Here is a 12,011-nt window from a genome sequence, read left to right on the forward strand (position 1 = left end):
TTCTATTTCCTGCTAATGAAAGGAGCAAGACACATTCCTGATGGAGACTTCAGTTCTGGCAGCACCTGGATGGAGGATGGATGGATGGATGGATGGATGGATGGATGGATGGATGGATGGATGATGGATGATGGATGGATGGATGGATGATGGATGATGGATCATGGATGGATGATGGATGATGGATGGATGATGGATGGATGATGGATGGATGATGGATGATGGATGGATGGATGGATGATGGATGATGGATGGATGATGGATGGATGGATGATGGATGGAGGATGGATGGATGGATGGATGGATGGATGATGGATCATGGATGGATGATGGATCATGGATGGATGATGGATGGATGGATGGATGGATGGATGGATGGATGATGGATGGATGATGGATGGATGGATGGATGGATGGATGGATGGATGGATGGATGGATGGATGGATGATGGATGATGGATGGATGGATGGATGATGGATGGATGGATGGATGGATGGATGGATGGATGGATGGATGGATGATGGATGGATGGATGGATGGATGGATGATGGATGATGGATGATGGATGATGGATGGATGGATGGATGGATGATGGATGGATGGATGGATGGATGGATGGATGGATGATGGATGGATGGATGGATGGATGGATGATGGATGGATGGATGGATGGATGGATGATGGATGATGGATGGATGGATGGATGGATGGATGGATGGATGGATGGATGATGGATGGATGATGGATGGATGGATGGATGGATGGATGGAGGGATAAGGGATAGATAAGGGATGGATTAGGGATGGATAAGGGATAGATAAGGGATGGATTAGGGATAGATAAGGGATGGATAAGGGATGGATAAGCGATAGAGGGATTTTTTTAGGTCAGCCCAGCCTGGATAACCCAAGTGCTCAGTGTTGTTTCCCACCATGGCCACGTTCTGGGAGTGGAATTAGGACAGGAATATCTGGAATTCAAAGTGTCTGCCTTCATCCTGCTGCTGTTTTGTGTTTTTTGGAAGGTTTTACAGGAAATAAACCCGTTTTGTCCTTACTTGGGGTCTTTTTTGCCTTTAGCGATGCCAGTTTAGGCAGCTCAAATCTCAGCAAAGCCAGACTTGGCTGAGTTTAGGCCCTGACCCGGGCTTTGCTGGGGCAGGACATGGGTGGAGGTCTCATGAGACCTGCTCCTGCTGCTTTCATGTCATTCTCTTGGAAACCATGGAATTGTGGAATATCCTGAGCTGGAAAAGATCCACGTGGATCATGGAGCCCAATAATCTGCAAGTGATACATTGATAACAGAAATGATGGAATTCTGGAATGGTTTGGTGGGAAGGGACCTCAAAGCCCACCCAGTGCCACCCCTGCTGTGGTCAAATATTCCAATTTATGTTTCAGTTTTCCATGGCTCACAGAATTCCAAGCCCAGGGAGGAAGTTCTCATTAATCAAATTCAGAGAAAATTTTTAGGAAACTGTCCCATCCATTAATGACAGGAGTCCTTTCATTTCATTCTTTTTTTTTTTCATTTTACAGAATTGAAAAAAGCGAAATTGACCTTTAGAGATTTGGTTTGCTGTTGTATTAATTAACAGCATTCATTTAATTATCATAATTATATATACACTTCTATATTTTAGATTTATTTAATAATAAAAAACCTCCTGCCTAAGAAAATCAGGCGACTCCAGGCAGGATTTTTTTGTTGTTGTTCAAAAAAATTGCTTTTAACTCCCAGAACCAAAACTCCCTGGTTTTAAAGCAACCTCTACACAGATTAACTCTCTTCAAGGAGCTAATCCTCCTCCTCCAAGTAATTAATCCTTCCTCCTGGAGCCCTTGATATAGAGTTTGGTTTTATATAAGGTGCCCCATGTGGTTAATCCGGGCTCCTGGTCCCTCAGGATCTGCTGCGGGATTGGGAACGGAGCGGGAGCCCCGCTGCCCTCGGGGGGTTCTGGCAGGGTGGGACTCGCCCTTCACTCCCTGCCGAGGATGGGGAGAAATCCCAGCAGTGCCTAATTCCCTCCTAATTCCCTCCTAATTCCCTGGGATCGGGAACCGGGCGGCTCTGGGGAATCTTTCCTTGGAATCTTGAAACGTTTCACATGAGCCAGGAGGGAAGGTGTGGAGCTCTTTGGGTCCTGCAGGAAACACAACCCCATGGCCAGTTTAGCTCCTTTTTTGGGGTTTTTTGGGGGTGGAAATGTCGCTGGAGCCGATGGGGGTAGAAGATTGTTTGATTTACTTGGAATAAATGAAGGGGATGTTGGAATCCGTCCCCACTGGAGGCCGGGATGCCGCTGGAATGCCGCGGCTCTCCGGGAGTGTGGCCCTCCCACCCTTCCTGCTGCCCCATTCCCCTGGCGCAGATTTGGGCTGGAAACCGGGAATCGTGACCATTGGCTGGAACCCGTGGGTTCCAGAGGCCGGTGGGGATGTGGAAGGAGTATCCATAACCATCATTCCCAGCGATCCAAAATATCAGCCAGCTCCACCAGGGCCATCGTGGATGGAGCTGTTCCACCACGGAATTCCTCTGGGATGGAACAAGTAATTGTTCATGGGCTGGAGAGGAAGGACTTGGAGCAGAACAATTCCACGAGGAATGAGGAAATGATCCTGGAAAGGTCACTTGGAGAGGAAGGACTTGGAGCAGAACAATTCCATGAGGAATGTGGGAATAGTCCTGGAAGGGTCACCTGGAGAGGAAAAACTTGGAGCAGAACAATTCCATGATGAATATGGGAATGGCCATTTGGGTCCTGGAAGGGTCACCTGGAGAGGAAGGACCTGGAGCAGAACAATTCCATGAGGAATTAGGGGATGGTCCTGGAAGGGTCATCTGGAGAGGAAGGACTTGGATCAGAACAATTCCATGAGGAATGTGGGAATGGCCACTTGGGTCCTGGAACGGTCACCTGGAAAGACTTGGGTCAGAACAATTCCATGAGGAATGAGGAAATGATCCTGGAAAGGTCACTTGGAGAGGAAGGACTTGGAGCAGAACAATTCCATGATGAATATGGGAATGGCCATTTGGGTCCTGGAAGGGTCACCTGGAAAGGAAGGACTTGGAGCAGAGCAATTCCATGAGGAGTGAGGGAATGGTCCTGGAAGGGTCACCTGGAGAGGAAGGGCTTGGAGCAGAACAATTCCATGAGGAATGTGGGAATGGCCATTTGGGTCCTGGAAGGGTCACCTGGAGAGGAAGGACTTGGATCAGAACAATTCCATGAGGAATGTGGGAATGGTCCTGGAAGAGTCACGTGGAGAGGAAAAACTTGGAGCAGAACAATTCCATGAGGAATGTTGGGATGGCCATTTGGGTCCTGGAAGGGTCACCTGGAAAGACTTGGATTAGAACAATTCCATGAGGAATGTGAGAATGGCCACTTGGGTCCTGGAAGGGTCACCTGGAAAGGAAGGACTTGGAGCAGAACTATTCCATGAGGAATGAGGGAATGGCCATTTGGATCCTGGAAGGGTCACCTGGAGAGGAAGGACTTGGACCAGAACAATTCCATGAGGAATGTGAGAATAGTCCTGGAAGAATCACCTGGAGAGGAAGGACTTGGATCAGAACAATTCCATGAGGAATGTGGGAATGGCCACTTGGGTCCTGGAACGGTCACCTGGAAAGACTTGGAGCAGAACAATTCCATGAGGAATGAGGGAATGATCCTGGAAGGGTCACTTGGAGAGGAAGGACTTGGAGCAGAACAATTCCATGAGGAATGTGGGAATGGTCCTGGAAGAGTCACGTGGAGAGGAAAAACTTGGAGCAGAACAATTCCATGAGGAATGTGGGATTAGTCCTGGAAGGGTCACCTGGAGAGGAAGGACTTGGGGCAGAACAATTCCATGAGGAATGTGGGAATAGTCCTGGAAGGGTCACCTGGAGAGGAAAAACTTGGAGCAGAACAATTCCATGATGAATATGGGAATGGCCATTTGGGTCCTGGAAGGGTCACCTGGAGAGGAAGGACTTGGAGCAGAACAATTCCATGAGGAATGCGGGATTAGTCCTGGAAGAGTCACGTGGAGAGGAAAAACTTGGAGCAGAACAATTCCATGAGGAATTAGGAAATGGTCCTGGAAGAGTCACCTGGAGAGGAAGGACTTGGAGCAGAACAATTCCATGATGAATATGGGAATGGCCATTTGGGTCCTGGAAGGGTCACCTGGCAAGACTTGGAGCAGAACAATTCCATGAGGAGTGAGTTAAGGGCCACTTGGGTCCTGGAAGGGTCACCTGGAAAGGAAGGACTTGGAGCAGAACTATTCCATGAGGAATGAGGGAATGGCCATTTGGATCCTGGAAGGGTCACCTGGAGAGGAAGGACTTGGATCAGAACAATTCCATGAGGAATGTGAGAATAGTCCTGGAAGAATCACCTGGAGAGGAAAAACTTGGATCAGAACAATTCCATGAGGAATGTGGGAATGGCCACTTGGATCCTGGAAGGGTCACCTGGAAAGACTTGGAGCAGAACAATTCCATGAGGAATGTGAGAATGGCCACTTGGGTCCTGGAAGGTCTTGGAGCAGAACAATTCCATGAGGAATGAGGGAATGGCCACTTGGGTCCTGGAAGGAAAAGAGGAGCTGGGATTTGGAGCTCATTGCGTTGCTCTGGCTGCTGCTGCCTGTCCTGAAGGATGGAAGAGGTTTGGTTTCCCACAGCAAGGGCACATTCCAGAGGAAAACGTGGATCAGCTGATCCAAGGTGTTGGTTAATCCATCACAGCTCAGATCAGAAATTGATGTGATTTTATTTATTTAAGTACACGGGATTTTTGGAATCACAATAAACGGGAAAGGGGATTTCTGACCCCACAGGGGGCTCTTCCATGTGTCTGCCATGGTCTAATTCCATAATCAAAAGTTTGGAGGACACTGATGAGGAAAGAAGATAATTATTGACAGCTCCTGGAATTAATTCAGCACATCCACACCCTCTCTTAAGGGAACCTTAATCCAATCCCGTGGGGCTCAGGGCAGGATCCGGTGATCCCCGGCCTTCCAAACAATTCCCGAAATCCCCCAAGGATGGAGAACCAGCAGCTCCCCGGCCAATCCACGCCAGGCTTGTGTTATCCTCCCGATGGAGAAGCTCCTTCCAACCATCCCGCCTGAGCCTCCCAAGCTCCAACCTCCCGTCACTACGGAGGAAGACCAAAATGGAGCAAATCCAAGGATCAGGAATCCCACAAAAACGGGATCATCATCAACTCACACCCTCCCCGAGACTGTTGGGGATGAAATAGGGTCTGAAATGGGTTTGGAAGTGCTCTAAACCTCAACAGGCATTTTGTGGGATGTCTTGGAGATGTGGGGGACTGAATTTTGGGAAGAGAGGCAGGAGAACTTTGGGGAAGAGAGGTTGGAGAACTTTTGGGAAAAAGAGATGGGAGAACTTTGGGGAAGAGAGGTGGGAGAACTTTTGGGAAAGAGAGGCGGGAGATCTTTTGGGAAGAGAGACAGAAGAACTTCTGGGAAGAGAGACAGAAGAACTTCTGGGAAGAGAGGCGGGAGAACTTCTGGGAAGAGAGGCGGGAAAACTTTTGGGAAGAGAGGTTGGAGAACTTTGGGAAAGAGAGGTTGGAGAACTTTGGGAAAAAGAGATGGGAGAACTTTTGGGAAGAGAGGTTGGAGAACTTTTGGGAGAGGCGGGAGAACTTTTGGGAAAGAGAGGTTGGAGAACTTTGGGAAAGAGAGGTTGGAGAACTTTTGGGAGAGGCGGGAGAACTTTTGGGAAGAGAGACAAGAACTTTTGGGAAGAGAGACAAGAACTTTTGGGAAGAGAGACAAGAACTTTTGGGAAGAGAGGTCGATGAGAACTTTTGGGAAGGGAGGTGGGAGAAGGCCATGGAGATGACCTGTGTGGAAACCGGGCAGTGCTCAATCCCATCACCTCTCCTGTGGTGTAGAAGTAGAGGTTGATGAGAACTAAAAATTCATCCCAGGTAAATCCAGCTGGGAAATTTATCCTTGTGAGGAGAAGGAGAGATCCCAGCTGGAAACTGAAGGAGTTGGGCTGAAAAACCATCCATGGACACCCTCTGTGGGCCATCCACACCCTTCCCTGTGGGTGATGGGGATTTTGGGGATGTTTTATCCCGTTCCTGACCTCCTCTGCTCCCTGCAGCTGCCTCCTACACGGACAGCTCCGACGATGAGACCTCCCCGCGGGACAAGCAGCAGAAGAACTCCAAGGGCAGCAGCGATTTCTGCGTGAAGAACATCAAACAGGCCGAGTTCGGGCGCCGCGAGATCGAGATCGCCGAGCAGGGTAAGAGGGGCTCCTTCCTCCTGCTCCTCTGGGGCTCTTCCTTCTCCCACATCCCCTCCTGGGGAGCCTCAGGGTGCTGTGGGCTTCCTCACCCCGTTCCTGTCGGGATGGGAAAGCTTCTGTGGGATTTTGGGTGGTGGGAAAGCTTCCGTGGGGTTTTGGGTGGTGGGAAAGTTTCTGTGGGATTTTGGGTGGTGGGAAAGCTTCTGTGGGATTTTGGGTGGTGGAAAAGCTTCTGTGGGATTTTGGGTAGTGGAAAATTTCTGTGGGATTTGGGGCAAATTTCTGTGGGATTTTGGGCAAATTTCTGTGGGATTTTGGGTGGTGGGAAAGCTTCTGTGGGATTTTGGGTGGTGGGGAAGCTTCTGTGGGATTTTGGGCACATTTCTGTGGGATTTTGGGCAAGTTTCTGTGGGGTTTTGGGCATTGGGAAAGCTTCCATGGGATTTTGGGTGGTGGAAAAGCTTCTGTGGGATTTTGGGCAGTGGGAAAGCTTCTGTGGGATTTTGGGTGGTGGAAAAGCTTCTGTGGGATTTTGGGTGGTGGGAAAGCTTCTGTGGGATTTTGGGTGGTGGGAAAGCTTCTGTGGGATTTTGGGTGGTGGGAAAGCTTCTGTGGGATTTTGGGCACATTTCTGTGGGATTTTGGGCACGTTTCTGTGGGATTTGGGTGGTGGGAAAGCTTCTGTGGGATTTTGGGTGGTGGGAAAGTTTCTGTGGGATTTTGGGTGGTGGGGAAGCTTCTGTGGGATTTTGGGCACATTTCTGTGGGATTTTGGGCAAATTTCTGTGGGATTTTGGGTGGTGGGGAAGCTTCTGTGGGATTTTGGGTGGTGGGAAAGCTTCTGTGGGATTTTGGGCACATTTCTGTGGGATTTTGGGCAAGTTTCTGTGGGATTTTGGGTGGTGGGAAAGCTTCTGTGGGATTTTGGGCAAATTTCTGTGGGATTTTGGGCAAGTTTCTGTGGGGTTTTGGGCAGTGGGAAAGCTTCCATGGGATTTTGGGTGGTGGGAAAGCTTCTGTGGGATTTTGTGTGGTGGGAAGCTTCTGTGGGATTTTGGGTGGTGGGAAAGCTTCTGTGGGATTTTGGGCAAATTTCTGTGGGATTTTGAGCAAGTTTCTGTGGGGTTTTGGGCAGTGGGAAAGCTTCCATGGGATTTTGGGTGGTGGAAAAGCTTCTGTGGGATTTTGGGTGGTGGAAAATTTCTGTGGGATTTTGGGCACATTTCTGTGGGATTTTGGGCACGTTTCTGTGGGATTTTGGGTGGTGGGAAAGCTTCTGTGGGATTTTGGGCAAGTTTCTGTGGGATTTTGTGGCATGGGAAAAGAGTTACAGGGTTGTGCTGTGTAGTTCCAACCAACTACTAAAGGACTATTCTATGGCCAAACTTATTTTATTAAATCAGTAGAAAAGATTAAATCCATCCCAAAAACTTCACCATTTTGGGTTTAATTACCTCCAAAAAAATAAAAATTAAAAAATAAACCCACCTAAAAAGGATTTAGGTGTTGGATATCAGAGAGGTGGAGCAAATCAGCAAATCCCAAAGCAGATTTTCCTGCGGCCTCACCTGGGGGTAGAAATTTGAACAGGGGAAAATCCAGAAGGATTTGGGGTCATTTTGATGTATTTGGGGTTTGCTCTCAAGGCTTTGGCTGTTTTGAAGCTGCCACAGCGATGGAAATTTTTGGGAACGCCAGGTGGGCGTTCTTGACCCCGTTCCTCTTGGGATGGAAAGGCTTCCATGGGATTTTGGGGGGTGGGAAAGGAGTTACAGGGGTAGGACTACTCTGCAGTCAAACTCATTTTGTTAGATCAGTAGAAAAGATGGAATCCATCCCATAAATTTGACAATTTTGGTTTAACTTGATTATTTCCAAAAAAAGTCCCCAATGGCCAGGAAGGGTTCAGGTGTTGGAGGATTTTGGAGAGGTGGAGCAGCAAATCCCAAATCCTCAGCCCGAAGCAGATTCTCCTTCAGCCTCACCTGGAGGCAGGAATTTGAACATAACAGGGAAAAATCCAGAAGGATTTGGGGTCATTTTGATGTGTTTGGGGTTTGTTCTTGAGGTTTTGGCTGATTTGAAGCTGGGTGAGTTTATGGGAACGCCGGGCAGGGCGTGGCTGTTCCTCCTGTGCTCTTCCCATCCCATTCCCAGACTCCTTTTCCCGTTTTCCTTGCAGAAATGCCAGCACTGATGGCTCTGAGGAAGAGAGCTCAGGGGGAGAAGCCTCTGGCCGGGGCCAAGATCGTGGGGTGCACTCACATCACGGCACAGACGGCGGTGAGAGCCCGGCCCCGAACCCACACGGGGAATTCCCACTGCTCATTCCCTAAAACTGACCCCAAATAGGGAGAGAGGGATTCCCTAAAACCGACACGGGAGGGATTCCCTAAAACTGACCCCAAATAGGGAGAGAGGGATTCCCTGAAACTGACACAGGAGGGGTTCCCTAAAACTGACACAGGAGGGATTCCCTAAAACTGACCCCAAATAGGGAGAGAGGTGTTGCAGCTTGCAACCTCAGGATCTTGTCCAGGGAAGCAGCAGGGTTCTGGGGACCAGCATGAAACACCAACGAGACGGGCTCCCGTTCATGAAACCATTTATTCAGCATGAGAACAAACTCAGGTTCAGAACAGAGAGCCCCGAACAGAGGCACAGCAGGGGTTTTTGAGGGACAGAACCCCCGAGGGTTTACACCTTTGAGGGTGGAGTTCAGGGTCAGGGACCATTAGAAACACAGCAAGGGAGAACCCCCCAGGGACTCAAACCCAATCAGAACTCCTGGGCCGCCCTTCACAAGGGGTTTGGGGTGGAACAATGTTAACTCTTTGCCTCCCTGAGGCCGCTGCAACATCTGCTCCTTTTTTATTTTTTTATTTTTTTTTTTTTTTTTTTTTCAAATTTTAATTAGGAGCTTAAAATGTTTCCAAACATACACCTTAAAATCTCACTTCTTCCACAGAGCACCCACTTTGCTTTGTGGGACACCAATAGCTCAATCACAAAACACATTAGGCAAACAGAAAAAAAACAAAATTAAAAAGAAACACTTAAACCTTGGACCACGCCGGGCAAATTAAACGGTGATGGTACTTAATACAAACATAATATTTTTTTTGTTCAGTCTCTTCCAGTTTAGGATTCTTTGTTAGGAAGGGTGCAGCTCTTAGATCTCCTCTCACGAGGGGCAGAATTCTTCGATCTCCAGCTTCGGCTCCGGCTCCCATGTGGGCGTCGCCCCTTTAGATGATCTCGGTGTAACACTGGCTTTCGGAGCTCGGTTACAGTTTCGATTTCCCCAGAGGAGGTGTTGCCCACGATAGAAAAGCACAGCCCCCAGGGGTGGAGCACCGAACAAAGGGATGGGGCCAAGCAGGAGTTACTGGGAGGTTCGGGAAGGGAAGGTTTGGGACCGGAAAAGAAGGAGCAAGGCGGGAAACCAGGGATCCCAGACCGCGTGGCCGGCGCCATCTTGGGATGGGGGGGGAGGCCGGGACAGGCTTTCCCGGCCAGGGAACGGGAATATGGAAAGACAGGGGGTGAAGGAGGACACGGAACGGCGGGCAGACGGCAGCAACCCCGAGCCATCTTAGCTTTTTTCACCCTTTGTCCTGCCCTTAGGAACAGAGGAAAGGGGAAGGTACAGGAAGGTATACACCAAAAAAGGAACTCCACAGAAGACAAAAACAGCCCACCGGAAGATCCATACCGTCCATAATCGTCCATAATGTTGATATAATCGTCCATAATCGTCCATAGTGTTAATAGAATCGTCCATAATGTTGATATCGTCCATAATACGTCTCGTTGGGTGATGTAAGGTGTTTGTCCCAGCGTCTGGTCTCGGCTCCCCCACCTCCGTAATCCCTTTTCTTCCCCCATGCCCGAGGCACTCTCAACCCAGTCTCCCTGCCAGGTACTCTCGAGTCCTCCTTTCCAAGGCGGGGGTCTCGCCGGCTCTCAAGCCATCAGCCGGGGACTTACGAGGTGTCCATGGAGCCGCTCCTGCTGTTCTCCTGGATGCCACGCATTCTCTCACCATTTGTTGCAGCCTGCAACCTCAGGATCTTGTCCAGGGAAGCAGCAGGGTTCTGGGGACCAGCATGAAACACCAACGAGACGGGCTCCCGTTCATGAAACCATTTATTCAGCATGAGAACAAACTCAGGTTCAGAACAGAGAGCCCCGAACAGAGGCACAGCAGGGGTTTTTGAGGGACAGAACCCCCGAGGGTTTACACCTTTGAGGGTGGAGTTCAGGGTCAGGGACCATTAGAAACACAGCAAGGGAGAACCCCCCAGGGACTCAAACCCAATCAGAACTCCTGGGCCGCCCTTCACAAGGGGTTTGGGGTGGAACAATGTTAACTCTTTGCCTCCCTGAGGCCGCTGCAACAGAGAGGGATTCCCCAAAAATGATCCCAAATAGGGAGAGAAGGATTCCCTGAAACTGACACAGGAGGGGTTCCCTAAAACTGACACAGAAAGGATTCCCTAAAACTGATCCCAAATAGGGAGAGAGGGATTCCCTAAAACTGACACAGGAGGGATTCCCTAAAACTGATCCCAAATAGGGAGAGAGGGATTCCCTGAAACTGACACAGGAGGGATTCCCTAAAACTGACCCCAAATAGGGAGAGAGGGATTCCCTAAAACTGACACGGGAGGGATTCGCTAAGCCAGACCCCAAATAGGGAGAGAGGGATTCCCTGAAACTGACACAGAAAGGATTCCCTAAAACTGATCCCAAATAGGGAGAGAGGGATTCCCTAAAACTGACACAGGAGGGATTCCCTAAAACTGATCCCAAATAGGGAGAGAGGGATTCCCTGAAACTGACACAGGAGGGATTCCCTGAAACTGACACAGAAAGGATTCCCTAAAACTGATCCCAAACAGGGAGAGAGGGATTCCCTAAAACTGATCCCAAATAGGGAGAGAAGGATTCCCTGAAACTGACACAGGAGGGATTCCCTAAGCCAGACCCCAAACAGAGAGAGGAATATTTCCCTAAACCTGAGAGAGGAGGGATTCCCTAAACCAGACCCCAAATAGGGAGAGGAGGAATTCCCCAAAACAGAGAGAGGAGGGATTCTCCAGACCTCTCCAGAATCTTAAACCCAACTTCAGGGACCCTTCAGAACCTTAAACCAAATTTCAGAGAGCCTCCAGAAGTTCAAACTCAACTTTAGAGACCCTCCAGTAGCTAAAACCCAACTTCAGAGACCTCTCCAGAACCTTAAACCAAACATTAGAGACCCCTCCAGAACCTTAAACCAAATTTCAGAGACCCTCCAGCAGCTAAAACCCAACTTCAGAGACCTTTCAGCAGCTTAAACCCAACTTAGGAGACCACCTCAGAACCTCAAACCCAACTTTAGAGACCTCTTCAGAACCTTAAACCCAATTTTAGAGACCCTCCAGCAGCTAAAATCCAACTTTAGAGATCTCTCCAGAAGCTTAAACCCAACTTCAGAGACTCCAAAAGCTTAAATATAACTTCAGAGACCTCTCCAGAACCTTAAACCAAACTTTAGAGACCCTCCAGTAGCTAAAACCGAACTTCAGAGATCTCTCCAGAACCTGAAATCCAATTTCAGAGACTCTCCAGAACCTTAAACTCAACTATAGAGAACTCTCCAGAACCTTAAACTCAGTTTCAGAGACCCTCCAATAGCTAAAACCCAACTTCAGAGACCTTT

General features: G+C 49.0%; 1 protein-coding gene across 1 annotated transcript in view; it reads left to right on the forward strand.

The window, feature by feature from the left end:
- Positions 1–12,011, forward strand: part of LOC131591433 (putative adenosylhomocysteinase 3) — a 69,718-nt gene that overhangs the window by 35,205 nt on the left and 22,502 nt on the right. The window contains exons 3-4 of the mRNA XM_058862137.1: positions 6,158–6,301; positions 8,487–8,587. Coding sequence (XP_058718120.1) covers positions 6,158–6,301; positions 8,487–8,587 — 245 coding nt within the window. The remainder of the gene's footprint in view (positions 1–6,157; positions 6,302–8,486; positions 8,588–12,011) is intronic.

The sequence above is a fragment of the Poecile atricapillus genome, chromosome W, assembly GCF_030490865.1.
Source record: "Poecile atricapillus isolate bPoeAtr1 chromosome W, bPoeAtr1.hap1, whole genome shotgun sequence".
NCBI lineage: Eukaryota > Metazoa > Chordata > Aves > Passeriformes > Paridae > Poecile > Poecile atricapillus.